The sequence below is a fragment of the Medicago sativa genome, chromosome 2, assembly GCF_051527215.1.
Source record: "Medicago sativa cultivar Bolivia chromosome 2, Bolivia_mono, whole genome shotgun sequence".
Taxonomy (NCBI): domain Eukaryota; kingdom Viridiplantae; phylum Streptophyta; class Magnoliopsida; order Fabales; family Fabaceae; genus Medicago; species Medicago sativa.
Window position 1 is genome coordinate 29,729,828 of NC_140750.1, and position 22,692 is coordinate 29,752,519.

The window sequence follows — 22,692 nt, forward strand, 5'->3', positions numbered from 1 at the left end:
TTTTTTTTTTAGGGTTTTGGCCTAGTCTCCCTCTTGTATCTTTTCCCCGTTTTTTTAATATTACTTCGAGATTGACCGTAGAGGATGGGGATTCATCGGAGTGTCAACCTAGTTGCGATGTCGTTGTTTCCCCTTAATGCATGTCATTTCTCCTGATTTAGCGAGAAAAAAAAATGTCAATAGTTTCTCTCGAACTGAACTATTAGAAAAGTTCAGTGCACCAGTTTTGTATTTTCAAACAAAATCACGACCAATCCTAGTTGAAATAAATAACCCTAGAATTAACATTCTCATCAATACAGCTTAAAGTATTAGTATCAAGGATTTTATCAAGCTTCTTTGTAACAGTAGGTCACTCTTACCTACAGTAGGGACCATGTTGGACTTTTTGGGTATAAAGAATAAGCCAAAAAATTAGAGCAATGTATTATTCTAGTTCTAGTAAAAAATACAACACCCACTTAATATTACGAAACATTGACTATTTATTCCACCTATTTTAAAGGTATGTTTACCACATTCAACCTCAGAAAATTTACTAGCCTTCATTTCATTGTTGGGTTGATCACTACAGTTCCATTTTTATGATTTGATTTTCTGAAAAAATATAAGCTTTTCCAAATACATTAAAGTCAAGCAAAACTATGAAATTCACATGTCATTATTTTTCTGTTTCTCCCCTAGTACATTTAAAAAGGAAAACAAAAATTGACATAGGATATTTTACTACATGATCAACAAATAAGAGAAATTATGACAAAAAATTTAAACAAACATTCATACCCCAATACTTGCTAGTGTGATATCTCATTTATCATTCCCGAGTGTATCCATAATATGTATAGATAGTAAATGCTACATATGTGGAAAGAAATATTCACACGTTACATGATGATTTTATTACTAGAAACTTTACTTTTTTAGTGTAATTTTTTCGGCATCTTTATTTCTCCTATATTATATTTTTGAAAAAGTGTTTTTCCTATATTATATTACTTGAAGCTATTTATTCTGACTTTTTATTTGCAAAAATATCTACACTAGATTATAACATTATAGTTTTCTCACTTTGACTTTTGAAACATGTTTACTATTTTTAATTTGCTTATTTTAGTTCTTCTTTTAACATGAGTGTAATCAAATATGAAGGCCGAGAAGGAATTTGAGAACACAACCCGATGATTTTATTTGGTAATAAAATAAAGTTAATAATTTAAATTGCTGTAATTTTTGCAGTTGTATCATAGCATAGTACTCAATATATCTCTACAATTAAAAATATAAACTCGTGCATCGCACGTGTTAGAGTCTAGTAATAATATAAACTCTTGTTCCCTTTTCTTATCAGCCTCAGAAATTAGGGTTTTCATTTTGTGTTCGGCACGCCTCAAAATGGGAGCATTTGAAGAGTTGCCGGAAGAGTGCATCGCCGCCATACTCTCTCGTATGACTCCGGATGACGTCGGCAGGCTCTCCGTCGTTTCCAAAGCTTTCCGTTCTGCTGCCGATTCTGACACCGTCTGGAATCACTTTCTCGATCCCCAATTCATCGGTTTCATCATCCCACACTCTCATCCTTCCATTGCCAACGCTCCGACCAAAAAGGCTCTCTATCTCGCCCTATCTGATCGCCCCATCATGATCGATAATACTCATACGGTATTATTCTTTGTATTTCCAATTTCCGAATTAATTGTTGGATTTTGAAGTGTGAGTACTAATAAATAAGTCTTGGATATGTTGAAATGCAGAGGATTCAATTGCATAGAAAGAGCGGAAAAAAGAGTTTTTTGTTTGATATTGTACTACCTATTGCCTCTGATTCCAGGTTTTTTCTCAACTTTTCTATCTATTTTATAACCTATAACCACTCAATTAATCTTTATTAACTTGTCTAACTTTTTTTATTTTCTTTTATCACCTTGATGATGAATATTAAATCCGTGAATCAATGGTTCACACTCAATGTTTTTATGGTATTGACTGATTTTATTTCTTATGTAAATGTTAGTTATTGATACTAACACTTATACTTCATTTGTTTGTTTAGTAGGATTGCAACGTCCTAGTGTGAGACTCGATGGGTGGTTGGAGATTGAGACATGAGAGTTTAATTTATGCCTCGAAGATGACGAAGTCCAAATGAGTTTTATTGAGGGAAATTTCTTTCTTGAAGGAATAGAAGTTAAATCAAGCAACCTTGATTGAACTATTCAGGAGTCTTGCATCTTGGATGGCAGAATACTACTTGAAGTTTCAACTTTTCAACATACCATGTGGCAAATATTCATGTTCTAAACGTTAATAAAGGGATTGCTAAAGTGATAAAACCATTATCATTGTTGGTAAAACAATGCCATTATCATATGGATTAAAAAGTTTTCACTATTCTCATACTAAAATCTTCTTACAATTGCAAATTATTATAATATATATACTTGGTTAAGTAGTTTAGTGGTTAAAACTCACACATTATAAATGTAAAGAAGTGGGGTGTTTGGAGTTCGAACACCCTTGCATATAACATGCAATATCTCTACCAACTGAGTTAAACTCACGGGGATATAATATATATTATATCCATATACAATAAATAACATCAAAAGTTTATTGCAACATAGTTAGGTAGTTAGTGCCTTATCATAGTGCCTTATCAATTAAATCGAAGATATGAAGTCTATTTAGTCCAATCATACATATTAGAGATACTAGTTTGTAGTAGTATATATACTTGTAATAACCTCATTAGTGGGATAACTTCCTCATTTGTAATATCACATTTTACTATCAATAGAACAATTTCATAAGCTTTTCTCTCCTTCATCCATGGATGCCATGTTTCCTAACATGGTATCAGAGCTAATCTGGTATCCACCTTGAAGGATATTTTCCGCTGCATTTTCTTGAGAAAATTCAATTTTCTCAATTTTCCTTTTCTCTTCCATTCTTTTTTTCCCCCTTTCTCACTTTCTCGAGAATTTTCGTTCACTTTTTCTCGAGAAATTTCATCCATCTTTCTCTGTTTTTCTTCTTCGTCGTTCTGATTCAATTACCCCCAAATCCTAGGGTTTTGCAATTTCTTGTTCATTTCATACACTGATTCATCTTCTTTCTGTTTGTTTTTGGATTCCATTTCATGTTTGATTAGAATTTCTTATCTGAATTCTTGATTGATCGAGATTTTCTGTCTGTGGCTATTTTGATTTCTTGTTGTGTATGTTCTTATCCTTGCGATTACTTCTCATCGCAATTTCGTTATCACTTTTTCCCCAATTCTTAGGGTTTGCGATTCCAATTCTAATTGAGTTTTGATTTTTCGATCCGATCGTCGTCAGCTTTGTTTCGTTTTTGTTCAAGTAGTTTTGGATTTTCTTATACGATACCTCCTCTATTTTCTCTTCTGACTCACATTCGTTTTCTATGTGCCTTGAGATTTTGGTGTTTTTGGTCTTTATCGCATATGAATGTTGATCCCAAGGTGTTTGTTGAAAGTCCTCACCGGAATAGAGTACATGAAGCTCCCAAGGTGATTGATATTGTTGATTCAGATTGCTTTGGATACTCACAAGTTGTTGAGTTGATTTTGGCTTTGCGAACCGATTGTTGAGTTGATTCTGTTCTGGCTTTGACTGATTCATTGCAACTGGCCTTTGGATATTGGTTTGAGCTGGTTCTGCACTATTTTGAGAATTATTGGGGTCATGTCTCTGCTGCAACATTTGTTTGGTTCGTCATTGGTCTCTTGAGTTCTGAGGATATGCATCTGAAGCAGAATTTTCCGTTGGTAATTAGTTTGCAAAGTTATTTGATGATACCTCTTTGTGAAAGCTACTTTTGATTGCATTATGGACATGATATTGGAAATTGCAGAGCATTTTTGGCTGGCTTTAGTTGGATTCCTTGTTGGCAGCTTGTGCTTATTTGCCATGTTTTTTTTGTCCTGGATCGTGTGTGAAGTTTTTTGGCAAGGTTCCATATATTGTTGGACAGTGTTGGTGTCTCTTGGAGCCTAGCTGATATATTGTTATCTTCTGGTTTTGATTCACTTGTGTTAGAATGGTTATTTGGGCATCACATACTCATCACAGTAGCTTGATTTGGCAACATGACATGTTTGTCATCTACCAATATTACCTCACTTTGCTGATGTGAATGTGGAACTTTGAAGCCTGAAGTTGTCTTTACACAAGGATCAGATTTGTTTCTTTTGGATTTTTTTGTTATGCTTCATGGTTGGAAGCATTGGTTTTGGTCTATGGTTTGAATGCATCAACATGGATTTGTTTTATATGGTTTAAAGACACATCACATGGCTATGCATCTCTATTGGCTTGCATTTGGTTATTCTTGTCTCGGCTCGACATTGGAGGGCATCTCTTTTTATCTATGGAACCTTGGTCTTGTTGCTTCATGGTACCTTTGGTGTCAAGTTTGTTCAACATATGACCTCCTTCCATTGTAGACTTTGGCCTTTCCTTGCACTTCTTTTTCTTTTGGATATCATCATTGATTTTTGATATCCTTGTTCTTCTTGTCTTGTGCTTCTGTTCATGATGGATTAGCCATGTTGATAAGCTTCTGTCATGAATGGTTAAGCGTCGTGCTTCTGTCCAAGGGTGGTTATGCGTCGTTTTTCTTCTTCTTCTTGTGCTTCTGTCTTGAGTTATTGAAAACTCTTGATGGTTAAGCGTTGTGCCTTAATTGGCTTTGTTGATGATTGCTTCTACCAGATGGTGGTTAAGCGTTGCTTTGATGCTCCTTCCTTCAATTGGTTCAACCTTGAGTTGTGGTTGCTTCTTGTTGGATAAGCACTTGTTTGATGACTATGTTTTTTTTTAGCCGATGTGTTCCCGACATCTTTCCTTGTATTTTCTCATTTCAAGTTGGAAGTGTTTTGAACACCTTCCAACTTGAGGGGGACTATTAGAATACTAGTTTGTAGTAGTATATATACTTGTAATAACCCCATTAGTGGGATAACTTCCTCATTTGTAATATCACATTTTACTATCAATAGAACAATTTCATAAGCTTTTCTCTCCTTCATCCATGGATGCCATGTTTCCTAAATATACATTTAATATCTTAAAAAAATGAGTGTTAAATTTATATTTTTGATTGTGGTAGTAGTTACATAACAAAATCAAAGTAATGTATCATAGACATATAAAGCAATAAATGGCAGGAGAAGGCCTGAATCCTATACAGTAAGAGATTACACCCGAGAAATCAATCCAAGACTATCCCTAAGAAGCAAAACTTCAACCATCTAGCTAGAACTTTGCTTTTAAACCAAAGAAACCAAATTACCAAACAACATATCTAGCTACTAGCATTACAAAAGTAAAAGATCAAAGATCAATACAATCAATGAAACAAATCTATCTCATTAAGATAGATCTACAATAGTAAGAACCGTCTACACGACAATGACACAGATTTGGGATTGCTTTTGATTACACCCTTTTTAGAACTAGTTTGTATATGCTCATTACTTATGCTTTTTGGTGAAACTTGTCTATTTGTCTGCTTCTTTTTCTTTTCTTTTTTTGTTAGTTGTTGTTGGACAGAAAAGCTAGATTCGTGCTCCTCAATAATATAATCCCCCCAAAACTTTTGTAAAATGTCCACACTTTTTTGTGCTTTAGAAGAACAAACAGTTGTAGTATGCATTGGTGTGTTGACAGGCTACAAAACAGGAAACTTATATGTTGTTAGAGAGGTATGGTTAGTAGTGATAGGTTGAGGCGTAACACAATGCAGGAGTGTGCTACCCAAACCAGACAAACCATATTCAGGTGCTGAGGGCCTTTTTTCACTACACAAGGTGCCTCCTCTCCTATACCCATCATTTCCAAACCAGTTTCTAAAGGAACATTCATGTCCTTATTATGGATAATAACAATCTGATTCAATGAAGGGACACTAATGTTCAAGTCATTCAACAAAGCCTCCCCATGATAAGCCTCACAATCTGAATATGATAAGCCTCCCATATGGTGCGTCTGGCGCTTCAGTGCGTTTTCTGTGCTGAAATGCTTGTTATTTTTGCCTTTTTAGGTGTTTTCTTCAATATAAGATGTCTGGGAGCTTGGGAATAGAAGTCATCCCTCTATAAATTCTTCTGAGGCCTCTTGAATCTTCATTCTTCATCATCCCAATGACCACATAAATCTTCTGATGTCTTGCTTTGCCTGATTTGCTTGATTTCTTCACGAATTACATTAAGAACACCCTGAAATTGCTATGTTTTGGGAAGAATAAATTTACAGACTCAAATATAGAAAACAATTCAAATGTCCCGAAATCATAGTCAATTGATCTAATACTCCTCTGTTTACTGGTAAAACCTATTAAAATAGGCTAAAAAACATGCCAAGAATAACGTAAGATGACCTATCATCAATGAACTTCTAAGATTCATAGACGAGGGAACCTTTAGGACCATTGAGAATTTAGGAAACCCTAATTTAAGTATTTTTTTTAAATACCTCTGTGAGAGAGTAAGAACCCCACGTACCTCTACGCATGAAGGTGCATCTCCATACAATATTGTCAACCCTAAGCTTTAACACGCGTAAACACTCCGTTGTAAGGTAACAACTTGACAGAATGAGGGGAATGAACCCAGACTTCTGAGAGAGTAAGGCCCCACATGTACAAACCCGTGTGATCAGAATCTGAAACTCAACATGTGCTATGAAATCAAACCCAACGAACTCTTCACTTAAATAAAAGACGTAAATCCAATATCTGAATAATGATTGACCATTAATTTATTCAAACAAATGAATAGAAGAGATTTGAAGAATCGCAATCGCCACTAAATTTCTACAATTAAAATAGGTTACTCCTAAACTATTGAAAAACCCCCTTTTATCTTTTATTTTATTGTTTTAATTTACCGTTTTTTGTTCCTGAATAAGTAACGTTAATTGTCTAGTTGGAATGACAATCCCTGTAGATATGATACTCTACTTACACTTTACTACCAGATAAACAATTTTGGACACTTTCCTAAATCCGACCATCCGTCATCCTTATGGATATGTTTTTTTTACTCCTAGGTAGTAGCTACTTGATATGTTGAAACTCAACATATGCTATGAAAATCTGAAACTCAACATATGCTATGAAATCAAACCCAACGAACTCTTCACTTAAATAAAAGACGTAAATCCAATATCTGAATAATGATTGACCATTAATTTATTCAAACAAATGAATAGAAGAGATTTGAAGAATCGCAATCGCCACTAAATTTCTACAATTAAAATAGGTTACTCCTAAACTATTGAAAAACCCCCTTTTATCTTTTATTTTATTGTTTTAATTTACCGTTTTTTGTTCCTGAATAAGTAACGTTAATTGTCTAGTTGGAATGACAATCCCTGTAGATATGATACTCTACTTACACTTTACTACCAGATAAACAATTTTGGACACTTTCCTAAATCCGACCATCCGTCATCCTTATGGATATGTTTTTTTTACTCCTAGGTAGTAGCTACTTGATATGTTGACTAGGTCCATAGTCTTTCCTTTTGTATACTGCAATGGATCATGTCTTTGAGTTAGTACATGACATCATGTTGGACTGATCTTGCTTAACCTTATTTTGAGATTACATTATCTTTGATGTAGTTATATATTGGAGAGGACCTTTGACCCACATGTTGGGTTGTAACTATTTCATCCACATGTATCAATTCGTTAGAAATATTTTTATTTTGGAAAATATTTACGCTGATTTTATTTGACGGATATGGCGATATTGATATATTCCGCTCTAGTAAAAAATACACTCGCGCTGTTAAAAATCGAGGTGTTACAAAGTTTCAGTCAAAAATAAATTATCTGCATCCCCTAACTTAAGGTCTTGGATCCGCCATTGGTCATGACTTGATATCTCACATCCATAATAGTGTTTATGTACTATTGTTATTCCACGTCACACTAAAGCTTGACTCCGAATACTTTAAGAATAATTCTCTTATGTCTCATGATTAAGTCATACTTAGCGCTCCATTAAAAAAACTAACTATTCTAGGGGCTTTATAACTTTGACATAAACATAATAAAGAAATTATTTATATTATTAATAAATAGTCATGATACATTTCTAATCTTAAACATATAAACATTAGCCTCTTACACCAACACAAACGAATATAGAACTATAAGTTGTAATCTCCCTAATATAATCAAGAGTTACATGTTCCAATTTAACCCTTACATGGATCAATAGGTGTTGTGTTGATGACTTAATATCCTCATAATAAGACAAATTATATTATATTATCTTTTTCATTGAATATATAAAATTTAATCAAGATCTTTTAATTCATGTTTTATGTATCATATCTGATAATCACTATAAATAGTTGATGGTTATATTCATATTTAACCTCAATATAATCTTAGTTGATCAAGGATGAAAACAAAGTCTATTATCTCATTCTTCTTTATTTGTGCACTAGGTTTTATCTCTGTTGTGGCAACTGAGCCATCCAAAGATGAGAAACAATGTATATAAACATAAATAAACACACATATTTTTTTCCTTCTTTTATTATATTCAATACAAAGATTTTTTTTTTTTGAAGAAATTTAATACAAAGTGTTTGTTAATTTGCAGTTGGTGAAATAGAAGAATTCAAATTAAAAGTTTCCTGGAAACGTGGAGCTTGGACCTGGCCAGTCTATGCAGTAAAACGAAAGGGTGGTAAAGGAGGATCAAAAGGTGGATCAGGCTCAGGAGGAAATGGCGGTGAAGGAGGTGCACAAGGTGGAGGTGGACAAATCGAAGATGAAAAAGACAAAGGAAATGGACTTGATGCAAGAGGAGGAGGGGGAGAAAATAATAAAATAGGTTGGAGATATTTGAAGAATTGGGAAGGTTACAATGGTGACATTAGTAGCAAAAGTGAAGGGAATCAAGGGCCTCCATGAAATCCAGATGAATGACTGTGTCTATTTCTTTCCATGAAGTATGTAAAATAAAACCCTAAACTCTATTTTACTCCATGTCTAGTCTATAATTTGATGTACATCTTTATCTAAATTAATTTCTTTCACCATTGTCCTTGGATTGTACCACTTATATTATCAAAGCTAAATGGATAAGAAGTATCACGATTTCATGTTATATTATTTTTGTCAACTCATTTCTTTAATTTCTAATATTAAATATGTCATTTTATGTAACTCAATTGTGAATAAATTACTAGGGTCTCTATAACTCATTAAAGAAAAGTCAAGAACTACAAGAAAATTCAACATGATCAATAGCTAAAATAAATACACATAAACAAAAAGATATCAAGGGACAAAAATAACCAAAAGAATATTTGTGGAGCTTATTTCAATATTTCTCCAGAACCATGGAAATGTAAAAAAAAAAAAATAATGTAAGAGCTCTCCAAAACCTTATATATCTAAAGCAACAAAATAAATGTTTAACAACCCACTCATACTCTTCGAAAAAGAGAATTTAATTTGACACATGAAGTGTTTAACACACATAACCTTGTCGGATATTTGATTCCTGCCTAAGCACCACACTAAGTGTGTGTTTGAATTCAATTTTTGGAAAGTTAAAAGAGACTTTAAAGACCCAAGCATAATTTTTACACTCAAGTTTATTTTGATAAATAATCACTTTTACATAAACGCATTCAAATATAATCAATTTTAGTTTAAAGTAACTTTAGCACTATAGAAACAAACATACACTATCAATTTTAATTCTTCCACTGGACTTATTTGTAAGGCTTATGATTAACATGACATGACTTGAAATTGATTTCTTAATTAATATTGCTAGATATAATTAGAGATTTATTAGATGTTATTGGAGTTAGTTTAATTTATAGTTACAAATAGGTTGATATTTGTTACAAATTAGTTCAAATTTTTAGATACTTGTGATGATGCTATTGAAGTTGTTTGTAGTTTGTTTGGAGTTCAATATTGTTGAGGATTTCAGGCTATTAGGTGTATAAATGTCACTACTCAAAAAAAAATATAGCAAGGAAAACATGAATCTCTATCTAATTATGTCACTACATTTTGCGAGGACAAAATTGGTGAGGAATTTCATTTTTTCGTCACTAATTTCCATCTCTATTTTGTTTTTTCTAGTAGTGTGTAGGAGTATCTTTATCCTATTAGCTAACTTTTGGAGTGAGATTCAAGCCTATTTAATTTGGTATCAGAGTTGAGTTAAAGATTCCAATGTAAAAATTGAACCTAAGACTCACGTTAGGCGTGATAGTTGGTACTAAAGTTGTTTGGAGTTCAACATTGCTTAGTTTCCTAAATTGTTTAATGTATAAATGTGTTCGGGCATCCTCACTCTTTAAGCTAACCTTTTTGATGAGATACAAACCCAATTAACTTGGCATCAAAGTCGGATTAAAGACTACAATGTGCGAATTGAACGCAAGACCCACACTAGACATGAAGGTGAGTTTGTATTGAGAAAAATTCAAGTCCCACATAGAATATAGTATAAAGTCTGAGATCACGCAAAACCCAACATAAAAGCCTACGAAGTCCGGATACTCCAAAAAGGAGACGTACCTGTATTGGGTACGTATCATATACCGATACTCCACGGATAATCGCGGATACGATAGCCACACAAGGATACTTATAAGATATGTATCCTATAAAAGATGAAGAGTAAAAAAGTGAGACAACGTTTTGAAAATTCAGTGGAAATGTATATGATTAAATTTTATAAGAAAACTTTACATTTTTTTTATTTTGTTCATATATATTATTTTTTTTAAAATTGTGATTTTAATAATAATATAATATAATAATCCTAATAATGAAGAGTAATCAATGATGATTTTCTCAAGTACTATACATTCATATAAAAATTTTGTTAACGTATCTTAGCCATATCGTATCTTAAATTTTAAAATTTTTGAGTATCCATATATCACGTATCCGGACTTCATAGATAAAAACTTTATTGTTTTCTTTTTTTTTTTTCGACAGAACTTTTTTATTGTTTGCTTAAAATGTGTTAGATAATTCATTGTTTTGGAAGAAAATATTGGTAAACTGAGATTTTATATAAAAGAAAATATTAAAAAAGATTTAAAGATTAATGAATTGAATAAATGAGTAAATAATCAATTAATCATTGTCTTTGTAAGTCATTCTCAAATTAGTCTCAATACACTTAATAGAGTTAGGGATCAATGACTCACAGAAGCATAGATCAATTTGACTCTTCAATAAAAATACAATTATACATCAGATCGAGAGACCCATGACTCAACCATTTTCACCACCCATCATCGCCACTCCTTGACCCGCCGCCTTAAACCTGCCGTCCACCGCCTCACGCAGCCGTCCTGCAGCCACCACCATCCCTCTCGCCGCCAGACACAATCACAGGGTACTGACAGTGTTGTTACCATTTGGTTCTGTTCTGAAAGAAACATAACTTGATTTCATGAAATCCAAAAACCACATATTTAACCACCCAACCCTCCAAACATTACAACAAAAATGCAACAATTTCAACACCCTTAAACAAGTCCACACCCAAATAATAACAACTGGTCTATCATATCAAACGTATTTTCTTAGTCACTTAATTAACATATCCTCCAAATTTAACTTACCTTATGCTTTCAAAATCTTTAATTATATCCCAAACCCAACAATTTTCCTCTACAATACACTCATTTCATCTTTGATTAATCAAACTAATCAAAATAAAATCCATTTAGCATTTTCACTTTATAATAAAATTCTCATTAACAAAAATCTTCAACCTAATAGTTTCACTTTTCCATCACTTTTCAAAGCTTCTTGTTCTAACAAATCATGGTTTCATTATGGTCCATTACTTCATACACATGTTTTGAAATTCCTTCAACCACCTTATGATAATTTTGTTCAAGCTTCATTGCTTAATTTCTATGCTAAATATGGGAAAATGTGTGTTTCGAGATATATTTTTGATCGAATTAATGAACCTGATTTGGCGACGTGGAATGTTATTTTGAATGGTTATGCACGTAGTGCGAGTTATCATAGTTACTCGAATAGTTTCGATGATGCTGATTTTTCGTTAGAAGCGTTGTATTTGTTTCGTGATATGCAAGTTACGAAAATAAGGCCTAATGAAGTTACGATTGTTGCGTTGATTAGTGCTTGTTCGAATTTAGGTGCTGTTAGTCAAGGTTTTTGGGTTCATTGTTTTGTGTTAAGGAATAAGATTAAGATGAATAGGTTTGTGGGAACTGCATTGGTTGATATGTATTCGAAATGTGGATGTTTGAATCTTGCATGTCAAGTGTTTGATAAAATGCCTGAAAATGATAGGGATTCGTTTTGTTATACTGCAATGATTGGGGGTTTTGCTGTTCATGGTTATGGGAATCAAGCACTCGAACTTTATAGAAAGATGAAGTTTAAGGGGCTAGTTCCTGATAGTGCAACTTTTGTGGTTACGATGTTTGCTTGTTCGCATGTTGGATTAGTGGAAGAAGGGTTGGAGATTTTCAAATCGATGAAGGATGTTCATGGGGTGGAACCGAAACTCGAGCATTATGGTTGTTTGATTGATCTTTTGGGTCGAGCCGGGAGATTAAAGGAGGCAGAGGAGTGGTTAGCAGATATGCCGATGAAACCAAATGCGGTGTTGTGGAGGTCTTTACTTGGTGCGGCAAGAATTCATGGTAATTTACGTGTTGGAGAGGTTGCTCTCACAAAGTTAATAGAGTTGGAACCAGAAACTAGTGGAAATTACGTGCTGTTGTCGAATATGTATGCTAGTGTCGGTAGAGTGAATGATGTTAAGAGAGTGAGGAAGCTGATGAAACATCATGGTGTTAACAAGTTGCCGGGTTTTAGCTTAGTGGAGATAAATGGTGCAATGCATGAGTTTCTTACAGGTGACAGAAGTCATCCATTTTCAAAGGAAATATATTTGAAGATCGCGGAGATTAATAGTAGAATTGAAGAATACGGTCACAAGGCAAGAACAGCCGAGGCTCTGTTCGATATAGAAGAAGAAGATAAAGAAGGTGTACTCTCTTACCATAGTGAAAGATTAGCCATAGCATTTGCTCTTATAGCATCTCCTTCAAGTTTAGCTATAAGAATTATTAAAAACCTTCGAGTTTGTGGGGATTGTCATGCATTTACCAAGCTAATATCAGCGGCGTATCATAGAGAAATCATAGTTAGAGACCGAAATCGGTTTCATCATTTTAGAGATGGGAGTTGCTCTTGTCTAGATTACTGGTGATAATACCATGTTAACATGTTCACCTCACAACAAAATCAATACCTGAATGAAAATATATAGTTTGCTACGTTCATCTGAAATTCATCTGAAATATATATTTTGCTTATATTAATTGCAGTTTTTCTATTGTTGTACTATATGTATTTAATTTCTTAGTAACTGTATCATGATTGATAAGGTGCCTTAAACCCCGTACATATAGTCATGACTGTATAAACACAAAAATGTTTCACCTTGAAGAAGATATTTTGTACACTGCTTCAATTGTACTTGTGTCCTTCACCTTTTAGATTGAGCTGGCTCCATTTCAAAGATGTTCAGGTGAACTTGTTTTTCAACTTTGTTGTAATGTAGCATTCCATATTTCAATCATTGTCGAGAGTAAGCATCTAAGTGTTTGCAGGTAAACCCTTCCGGTCGGAGACTTGTACTGTCATCCAACAGTTGCTACCATAGAAGCAGGGAAAGACATAATTTTGTTCTTTCTTCTGTTCAGAAGCATACCATAAAAATACTTCTTATGCAGAACATTCTGCCAATTTTCATGTTTAAAATATATAAATCTATTAACAATTTATGTTTGTGCACAAAGTTTAATAGACTCTACACATGAACATTTTATTTATTACACGTTATATTTACTAGTAGTATCTATACATTTTTTATTGAACTCTCAGGTTCTCCACTTGTGACTTCAAAAACTTAAAAGGAATCTTTGTTTGGGTGTATCTTCACGTCTTCAGGTTGAACTATTTAAACTGCACCGAAGATCTCAAATCATTAAATATACAAAACTTTGAAGAAATTTGTTTGTAATATGAAATTGTCAAAGTAAATAAGAGAATTGCTAGGTATACACATTTTAACACACATTTTTCACTTAAGAGGACAAAAAGCATTGAAAGAATTATGTGGTTGATTTCATCATCAAAAGATAGAAATTTTGTATTAAAAATTGTGGTTTTCATTTCTCGAGTTAAAAATTGTTGTTTTCAAGACATGATTACTATTGGGGGTTTCTTATGGTACAAATTAACATTTCTTGAGTTAAAAATTGTTGCACTGCCATGTGTAGGTAAAAAGTGACCTTTCCCATGGTGGGAAAGGATTCACCTTTCCCATGTTAACCTTCACTATGTTTCAACACCTTAGGGTGTTCTAATTTTATATGCATTTTATTTTGGTAAAAAACTTCGCTTAATTCTAAACAGATTTTAAACTACCCAAGTGCACTTAGATGAAATGGAATGAGCCTCTTCTAGTTTAACCAATATTTTGGGTTTAAATCCAGCTTTGGGTATGCCCTAAACTCTTAGGGGGAGTTTGCCGCCCATTTGAGTCTCATAAGGTTCGAATGATTAGTCTCTACAGTTGCGTGCGTGGAGGATTCTCGGTTTAAAAAAAAACTGATTTTAACCATGCAATATTTTGCTTCAACTAATTAGTGTTTTTACTAAGTTTTTTTAATTGTATTTTCTAACAAACCGATCAACCAAACTAAATCTATTAATTTGATTCAGTTTCACTTTTTATAAAACAACGATATTGAATCAAACTAAAATAATATAAATTTCATCGGTTCAAACATTTTTTTGACGAAAAACCGATCGAACCATTATATTTTAACGATGATAGACTTTTTGGATTTTTTCTCTCCTTGTGACGTATTATGCACTGAAAATAGTTGGACGGTCTACTCAAGAAAATAATTGATATGGTTTTGTCATGTTTCTTTTCCTATGAACCAAATAAAAGCCAAAAAAAAAGTACAGCATGAGTTGCATGACAAGGACACAATGAATCCATTTCCAATGTAACATGCCACATACGTTACACATACAAATTTACAACATCACGTCAATGTTATTTTAAACCCACCTATTTTTATCCATTACACCAGAAAAACCAGAACCAAACTTTTCAACAACAACAACAAAAACAATTATGAAAATCTCAAGCTCAATAACAATGGTAGAGGCCTAAGACAAAAGGAGAAACAATACAGGAATTTCCAAATTCCTTATCCACTCTCCTTCTGTCATTATGGCTGAAGAGTTTTCAAAATCGGTTGAAGAAGGAATAAAATTATCGAAACGAATATATTTCGGCAATGATAGAGCGATAACACCGCCAAAACCACCACCAACAATGTCAAAAACAAACACAGCTTTTCTACCGACATCACCGATGGTTTACGCGGTTATTCATGATCCTGCTATTGTTGATAATCCTGATGTCCCTAGCTATCAACCTCATGTGCATGGGAGGTGTGATCCTCCTGCGTTGATTCCGCTTCAGATGATTAACGGTGTTGATCTTAGGGTTGATGCTTGGTTGGATAGTGCATTTGTTGAGGTTGTGGGATGTTGGAGGCTTCATTGTGTTTCTGGGAGTAGGAGTTGTGATTGTATTGTTGTTGTTCCTATGTGTTCTCAGGTACATGTGTGCACGTCTTTCTGCATTCTCATGTTTGTTTTTGTTTCTAATTCTTGAAGAGTTTTTTTGCAGAAAAGAAAAAAATATTCGTCTAAATTAATTTGGTATAATATAAAATTTGATAAAATACACACCTTAATAGATAGTGCCATGTTGTCCAAAAATATAAAAATACAGTGTCAACTGTATCATGTTGATTTTGCGTTGAATGTGAATATCATAGTGGCTAGAAATTCATCTTTTGCGGTGAATAGCCAAGGAGTCCGAAATTCGAACCCTGACACTGCATATTAGTAGCCTAGTTGATATGCTAGTATTTTCTACCTTGAGAGGATTTGAACGCTAGACTTTTGACTCTCCTTCAATCGCTTAGCTCAACTAAATGAGTTACTCATCCCCGTTATACATCAAGGGTACTGATTAGTCAACTTATTCCCTGAATTTATGACCATTGTTCAATTTACTACCTGAATTTTTCAAATAGCACAATAGTCTCTGAAATTGTTTGGCGTCAATCAGTTTCATCATCTGCTAACTTCAGAGGTTACCTGTAATGACGTGCAAAGTTAAACGATGATGTGACCGTTCACATGAGTTTTGTAATGTCAGAAGTTAGTAGAGGGATGCTGAAACTCACTGACACAAAACAAATATCGGGACTATTGTACTATTTTGAAAAATTCAGGGACCAAATTGAACAATGGCTACAAATTTAGGGACAAAGTTGCCTATTCACTCCATTGTTGTATCCATATTTGCGTCAATTTATAACGTGTCTAGGCTAGAACTTCTAGTGTTACATATCCATTATAAGTTTGTCATGGATATTCAGTAAATTCTTTGACATTCATTGTGAAATTAGCCATGAATTTTTTTTAAAGGTGTTGAAAATTGTGTTCTGATACCATTTGGCTAACAGGGTTCAATTCTAGGTGTGGAAGTCAGTGTTCATAGGAAATCATATTCAACTCAACTGGTTGATATGGAAGACAAAACCGATGGAAAGGACAATGCGACCAAACCTCATGATGGAGGCTTTCTCAAGTCCAATATATTTACTTTGACTATACCACAGGTATTATATATAATTATATATAATCTGTTATTCTGAATGTTATTGATATCTAAACTCATTTGATTATGTTATCTGATTCTGATTTTGTTTGTAACAGATAGATGGAGGTTCAAATTTATCAATTAAACTTAGTTGGTCACAAAAGATAACATGCTGCAACGATGTATTCTCCTTGAACGTGCCATTTACCTTTCCGGATTACGTCAACCCTGCTGGGAAGAGAATGGCTAAAAAAGAAAAGATACATATAAACGTGAATGCTGTCACCGGCAATGACATTATGTGCAAGACAGCAAGTCATCCAATGAAGGTTCATATTCAGTTGAACATTTTTTGTTGGATTACAGTTGAAATTTCATGTATAACCAATTAACCATATGTGTGATAATGTGGTTGCATTCCCTGACTGCACAGGAAGTAAGGCGCAGTGCCGGGAGCATAGGTTTCTCACATGACACTGATGTTCTCTCCTGGTCGAAATGCGATTTTAGCTTCTCGTATTCTGTAAGTCTCAATAGTGGTTTTTATTATCATTGTTTTTCAGCTTCGGTTGAAATGTAAACTTATTGGCATGTTACCTAAATACAGGTCTCTTCGAGTCAAATAAATGGTGTGGTTATTTTGGAATCTGCATCTGTCGATGACAATGATCAGAGAGAGATGTTTTGCATGTACCTTTCACCGGGAAATCTTCAAAGTAGGAAGGTTGGTAACGTCTCTAAACTTTGTATGTGTACATTTCTACGTATAATTTTGTAACTGTTTCAGTAATCACTTTGGATTAGCTTCTAACTTATAGCGGCTTCTCATTCAAAATAAATTGCAAAAAAAGTTCGTTTAAGTATATAGTAGTTTATAAAAAAGTTAAATGATAAAATTTCTTAAATGGTCGAGATGCAGATGTTAATTGTAACTTATACTAATAGCAGTTCTTTAAAAAATATGTAGTAAATGTTTTTAATACTTATTTTTTCACAAGTACTTGCTGAGAAGTTTATCGAATCTGCTAGGTATTCAGGAAAGACATTGTCTTCGTTATCGACATAAGTGGAAGCATGCGAGGAAAACTAATTGATGACACAAAGAATGCATTATCAGCTGCTCTTTCTAAGCTTGATCCTGATGATTCATTTAGTATTATAGCATTTAATGGAGAGATATATCAATTTTCAACTTCAATGGAATTGGCTTCAAAGGATGCTGTTGAAAGGGCCATTGAATGGATCAACATAAACTTTGTTGCCGGAGGTGATACAAATATTTTGCATCCATTAAACACGGTAACTTAGATATTCATACAAATTTTTCTGCTTTTTTGTTGGAGATGAGTTTATTTTATTACTAAATCCAATATTCGATAAATTTTATACGCAACACCAGTATTTAGTGTCTGGTTAGTACAATGTTGTGAAATAGCATCTACAAGTTACAACAGTTCTATAATGCATCAGAATTTCATCAAATTGTTATTGTTATGTGATACGCTATTTCGTATAAAGTGTTGTCAAATAGCAGCTATAGACATAATAGCACTGTAGTGTAGCAGAATTTAAACAAACCGCGATTTTCCGCGATCTGTAATTGACAACACTAGGTCAGTAACAAATAGATGTTTTGTTTCTAATCTTCACCATTCATTCAACTTACTGAGAAGTGGTTACTTAACTGTTCAGAACTGTACTAACAAATCAATATAGACTTAAGTTGATGAATATAGATTATAGAATCAAAATGTTATATGCCCGCAGAAAAGATACTATATAGTTCTATTCTGTTCTTTGTTGAATATAGGTGTATTATATGTTTTTCCTTTTATTTTCAGGCATTAGAGATGCTATCCGATGGCCGAAGATCAGTTCCAATTATTTTCCTAGTTACAGATGGAACTGTTGAAGATGAGAGGGAAACTTGTGATATGATAAATAAAAGGATCAAAGGAGAATCAATATTTCCCAGAATTTACACTTTGGGCATAGGTATCACTTCTCTTTTCTATTATATTTAGAGACTGAATCAAAATTTGAATATTGTTACATTATTCTCAAGTTGAAAATTTTAACATTCTTACTATTTTTACTAATTGTAAAAATTTGTTTTTTCGTTCACTTGTATTAATCATAAAACCTCATTCACTCCCAGGTTCATTCTGCAATCAATATTTCTTGAAAATGCTTGCTATGATTAGTAGGGGACACCATGTTGCAGCTTTGGATGTAGGCAAGTTCTGAATTCTAACTTCAAAACGTAAATATCATTTTCATTGTTTAACTTTCTTTTTGTTATAAGATTAGTGACATATTCTAGAAAAAATTTGGTTAACAAGATATTTAATAAACATATGCATAACAAGAGGTTGGGAGTTTGTTGTTAAACACTAGAAAGAAGTATCTTCATCTTCAATGTGACTGTGACCTATTTCTGTTACTTATCGCCAGATTTGGTTGAGCCTCAAATGCTAAAACTGTTTGACAAAGCTGCATCTGTTGTTCTTGCAAATATTACGATGGACCTATTCGATGATCTGGATGAATTTGAGGTAAACCTTTTACCGTTACCTAAACTCTGCAATTCGCTAGTCCCTTGTGCGATTTTTCTGCAATTCGCTATTCGATCACGATGGACCTATTCGATGATCTTTGTGTTTTACATACATTATGTGTCATAATTTTTCTGTTTGAAAATATGAAGACTCATTTATATGATAATACCATGTTGGAATTCACATGTCATGTAAATTTTTTGCAATTATTTTTCTGTTGTATGTGTTACATTTTTATATAGCTTTCTCTGATATTGTAACTCTAATGCTTATTATTTGCAATGTTTATATAGGTTTATCCTTCTCAAATTCCAGATCTTTCATCAAATGGTCCATTGATCTTACCTGGAAGATACAGGGGAAACTTTCCAGAAGTTGTTAAAGTAAAAGGTGTCTTGGCTGATTTCAGTAACTTTGAAATAAATTTAAAAATACAAAATGCCAAGGACATGCCATTAGAGAGGGTAGTGTTCTCTATACTATATAGAATATTTAAATTTCAAGTTTCTTTGTTATATAGAGTTATACTTACAGATTCTTGAAAGGATCTATATTGTGCTTCATTTCCTTCATTATTGATTGTAAATTGAAATTCTGTTGCACTTCATTTTTCTTTAACAGGTTTTTGCAAGAGAACAGATAGAGTATCTTACTGCTCAAGCTTGGCTTACTAACAATAAACAATTAGAACACAAGGTTTGTTATTACTTTTTGTGTCATCACTCCAATTACTCACATGCTATGAAGCCCAGACTCAGACATGGACCGTCAACACCGATAATAATTTGAAAATATAACATAATAAAATGTAATCGTACGTGTCGGTGTCGGACACGATACGTATCCGACACCTGGACACATCTTATCCGAAGAGTATATGTGCTTCATAGCTCACATGTTTGAGTTGAAAATTTTAATTTGAGTTATAATGGTCCCTCCCTTAGATATTAATCCCTTTATATTTCTTTCTGTTTTTAATGACTGTTCTTATGTCACATAATTTTTGTTGGTAGATTGCAAAACTGAGCTTACAAACTGGCGTTTTATCCGAGTATACACGTATGTCAGTTCTTGAGGTTGATCATTTGAAGACGGCCAAGCAATCAGATGGAACAAAAGTATGTATCAGAAACTTGAAAGTTCTTTTTCCTAATTAACATATATTGTTCTGCGAGTTTAATAACTATACACCGACAGTGTAAAAAAAAAACTACGCTGAAGTTCAATCATAATCACTATCATGTCATTGTAAATTTGTAATATTATTTTCTGACATACATGCATAAATATCTACATGGTGAAATATGAATAGATATTTCAGTGTAAATTTCTTAACATCATCACTACATAGTATTAAAATACTTAATATACATGTGAAGTGTAAACTTCACTCTTATCATTCTAATCCTTCTATGAAAATCATGGCAAAAAGGTATCAAAAAAGAAAGGTGAAAAAGACCAAGGTCAGAGAATGCTTTTGCTACCAAAATTAGGCATAGGCTTTGGCAACTTGGCAGCAACTGCTGAGAACACACCACCAGGAGGTGATGAACCAAGCTTGAATGATGGTGCTGAAATGTTTGTTAAAGCAGCCACAGATTGTTGTGGAAGCTGCTTAAACCATTGTTGTTGCATGTGCTGCATTCAGGTCTGTACCAAGATGAACAACCAATGTGCAACTGTGTTTTCTCAGCTATGTATTGGTTTAGGATGCTACAGCTGCCTCAATTGTTGTTCAGAGATGTGCTGTACTGGAGATGAATGATGAAATCTCAAAGTTTGTTGTATCATTGTTGTATTTTAACTGTGTGCGCGCGCGGTTGTTACATCGAAATGTATCTGTATCGTTTTATAGTTCATTTTCCTTCAGATTTGTGTTGTATTATAGATTTTCCAAAAGTTTAGGCCAACATATAAAATTTGCAATAGGAAGTCACTTTTTTCATTTTTCAAAAATGTATCTGTCAAACATTTGTTTATTCTCTCAAAAAAAAAAAAGGATATTTGTTTATTAAAAATACACAACTTTAAAGGACCTCTATTGTCATTTTATCACTTTGGTTACTATCAGAGATTGATAATTATGGCAAGGCTCTTCTAAAGTGCGCATTCGACCGGTTGATAAATAAATGAGTATATGTTGATATTATATGCACACTAGCGTCCAGACGGGCACTCTCGTGCCCGTCTGTCCGCTTTTTCTACTGCGCTAACGTATATAACTCATATACAATATTTTTTTATTAATGTTGATTTACTTTTTACTGATATATCATGGACAAAATTATTAGAATTAAAAGGATGATCATACATGTACTTGATATAAAAAAATCGAACTGATAAAAAAGTAAAATGATACATGAATGAATATGACAATAATTATAGGACCTCGATGATCATTTCAATGAACATCTCAAACTCACTAACTGGTTAGAAAAATGTAGAGGACTATAACCTTTATGTCTTCGAAAGAAAGTAAATATTGTGGCAACATTCAATGTTGGTAAGTTGCATTGAAAATGATAAGTAAAACCTTATCTTGGTCGTTAGCGCAACTTTCTCCCTTCCATCATCTTTGTGTGATTGCAACGTGGGTCTACATTTAGACCGTAGTTGGAGGATGCTCTTAATGATCCTCTATTTTCTTACCATTTTCCTTACTCTCACTTCCTTCCATTTTCCTTGATTAAATATTTCCTTCACAAACTTTGACGAGAAACACAAAATTTGGCAAATGTTTCATAGTTGTTATGAAGGTAACAAATTTATAAAGTAAACATTCCCTTAACGACTTAAGCACGAAGGGTCATGAAATGAAATTAAATTTGTGTTATCTATAACTAATTTTTCTATATTCAAGTACCATGTGTCAAGCTATATAAAGTAGAAGTGCTTTACACATTTATAGTGAAATACTTATAATTAACGTTATTGGTGCTGTTGAATGGGTAAAAACACCTATGGTTTCCAACAAAATTAAGATTTATTTTAATCATAAATAAATCTTGGTTATGCTAAGACACTTGAGTGAAAGTATAAATGAATGTAAATCATACTATTTTTTTTTTAAAGAAAGAATGTAATTCGTACTCTTGAAATGGTGGAGTCCACTTCATCAACGCAACCACTATTTGAATGACTGCATTTTTTCAAATTAAACATCACTATTTTATATCAAATTAAAAATCAACGTCAAATATACAAAATAAAGCTTGAAAAGAGGTAATCGTTATCAAATTCATGGAATTCTTCCTAATAACACCTTCCACTTATCTTTGTGTTTTCGGATTTCCAAATTGATAACAAAGCTATAGACTACTACACTGTGAACATTTAGAAAAAGAAATATTGGAATGGGTAAAA

At 33.2% G+C, this 22,692-nt stretch overlaps 2 protein-coding genes and 1 pseudogene across 3 annotated transcripts; all 3 read left to right on the forward strand.

Annotated features, from left to right (window-relative positions):
• The first annotated feature begins 1,386 nt into the window (after positions 1–1,386).
• LOC146946093 (F-box protein PP2-B11-like) lies at positions 1,387–2,823 on the forward strand (annotated as a pseudogene). Its single transcript, XR_015028223.1, has 3 exons — positions 1,387–1,659; positions 1,752–1,828; positions 2,051–2,823. The product of XR_015028223.1 is annotated as an F-box protein PP2-B11-like (transcript).
• Positions 2,824–11,247: 8,424 nt separating this feature from the next.
• On the forward strand, positions 11,248–13,363 carry LOC146946094 (Pentatricopeptide repeat (PPR) superfamily protein). The gene has a single exon (XM_085744294.1). It carries the CDS (start codon positions 11,474–11,476, stop codon positions 13,277–13,279), a length of 1,806 nt encoding a protein of 601 aa, XP_085600420.1. The 5' UTR covers positions 11,248–11,473; the 3' UTR covers positions 13,280–13,363.
• Positions 13,364–15,172: 1,809 nt separating this feature from the next.
• Positions 15,173–21,198, forward strand: LOC146946095 (uncharacterized). Its single transcript, XM_085744295.1, has 13 exons — positions 15,173–15,715; positions 16,635–16,790; positions 16,888–17,100; positions 17,205–17,294; positions 17,379–17,495; positions 17,801–18,070; positions 18,613–18,766; positions 18,930–19,007; positions 19,226–19,326; positions 19,623–19,793; positions 19,951–20,025; positions 20,343–20,447; positions 20,762–21,198. The coding sequence occupies exons 1-13, from the start codon at positions 15,323–15,325 to the stop codon at positions 21,092–21,094; spliced, it is 2,256 nt and encodes a 751-aa protein (XP_085600421.1). The 5' UTR covers positions 15,173–15,322; the 3' UTR covers positions 21,095–21,198.
• Positions 21,199–22,692: the final 1,494 nt, after the last annotated feature.

Bases quoted from the DNA above. Each gene is read 5' to 3' on its own strand.
- LOC146946094 (XM_085744294.1), top strand. From the start codon at position 11,474: ATGAAATCCAAAAACCACATATTTAACCACCCAACCCTCCAAACATTA.
- LOC146946095 (XM_085744295.1), top strand. From the start codon at position 15,323: ATGGCTGAAGAGTTTTCAAAATCGGTTGAAGAAGGAATAAAATTATCG. The intron at 17,496-17,800 runs GTTGGTAACGTC...CGAATCTGCTAG, and splicing joins GAAATCTTCAAAGTAGGAAG to GTATTCAGGAAAGACATTGT. The intron at 19,008-19,225 runs GCAAGTTCTGAA...ACTTATCGCCAG, and splicing joins TGTTGCAGCTTTGGATGTAG to ATTTGGTTGAGCCTCAAATG.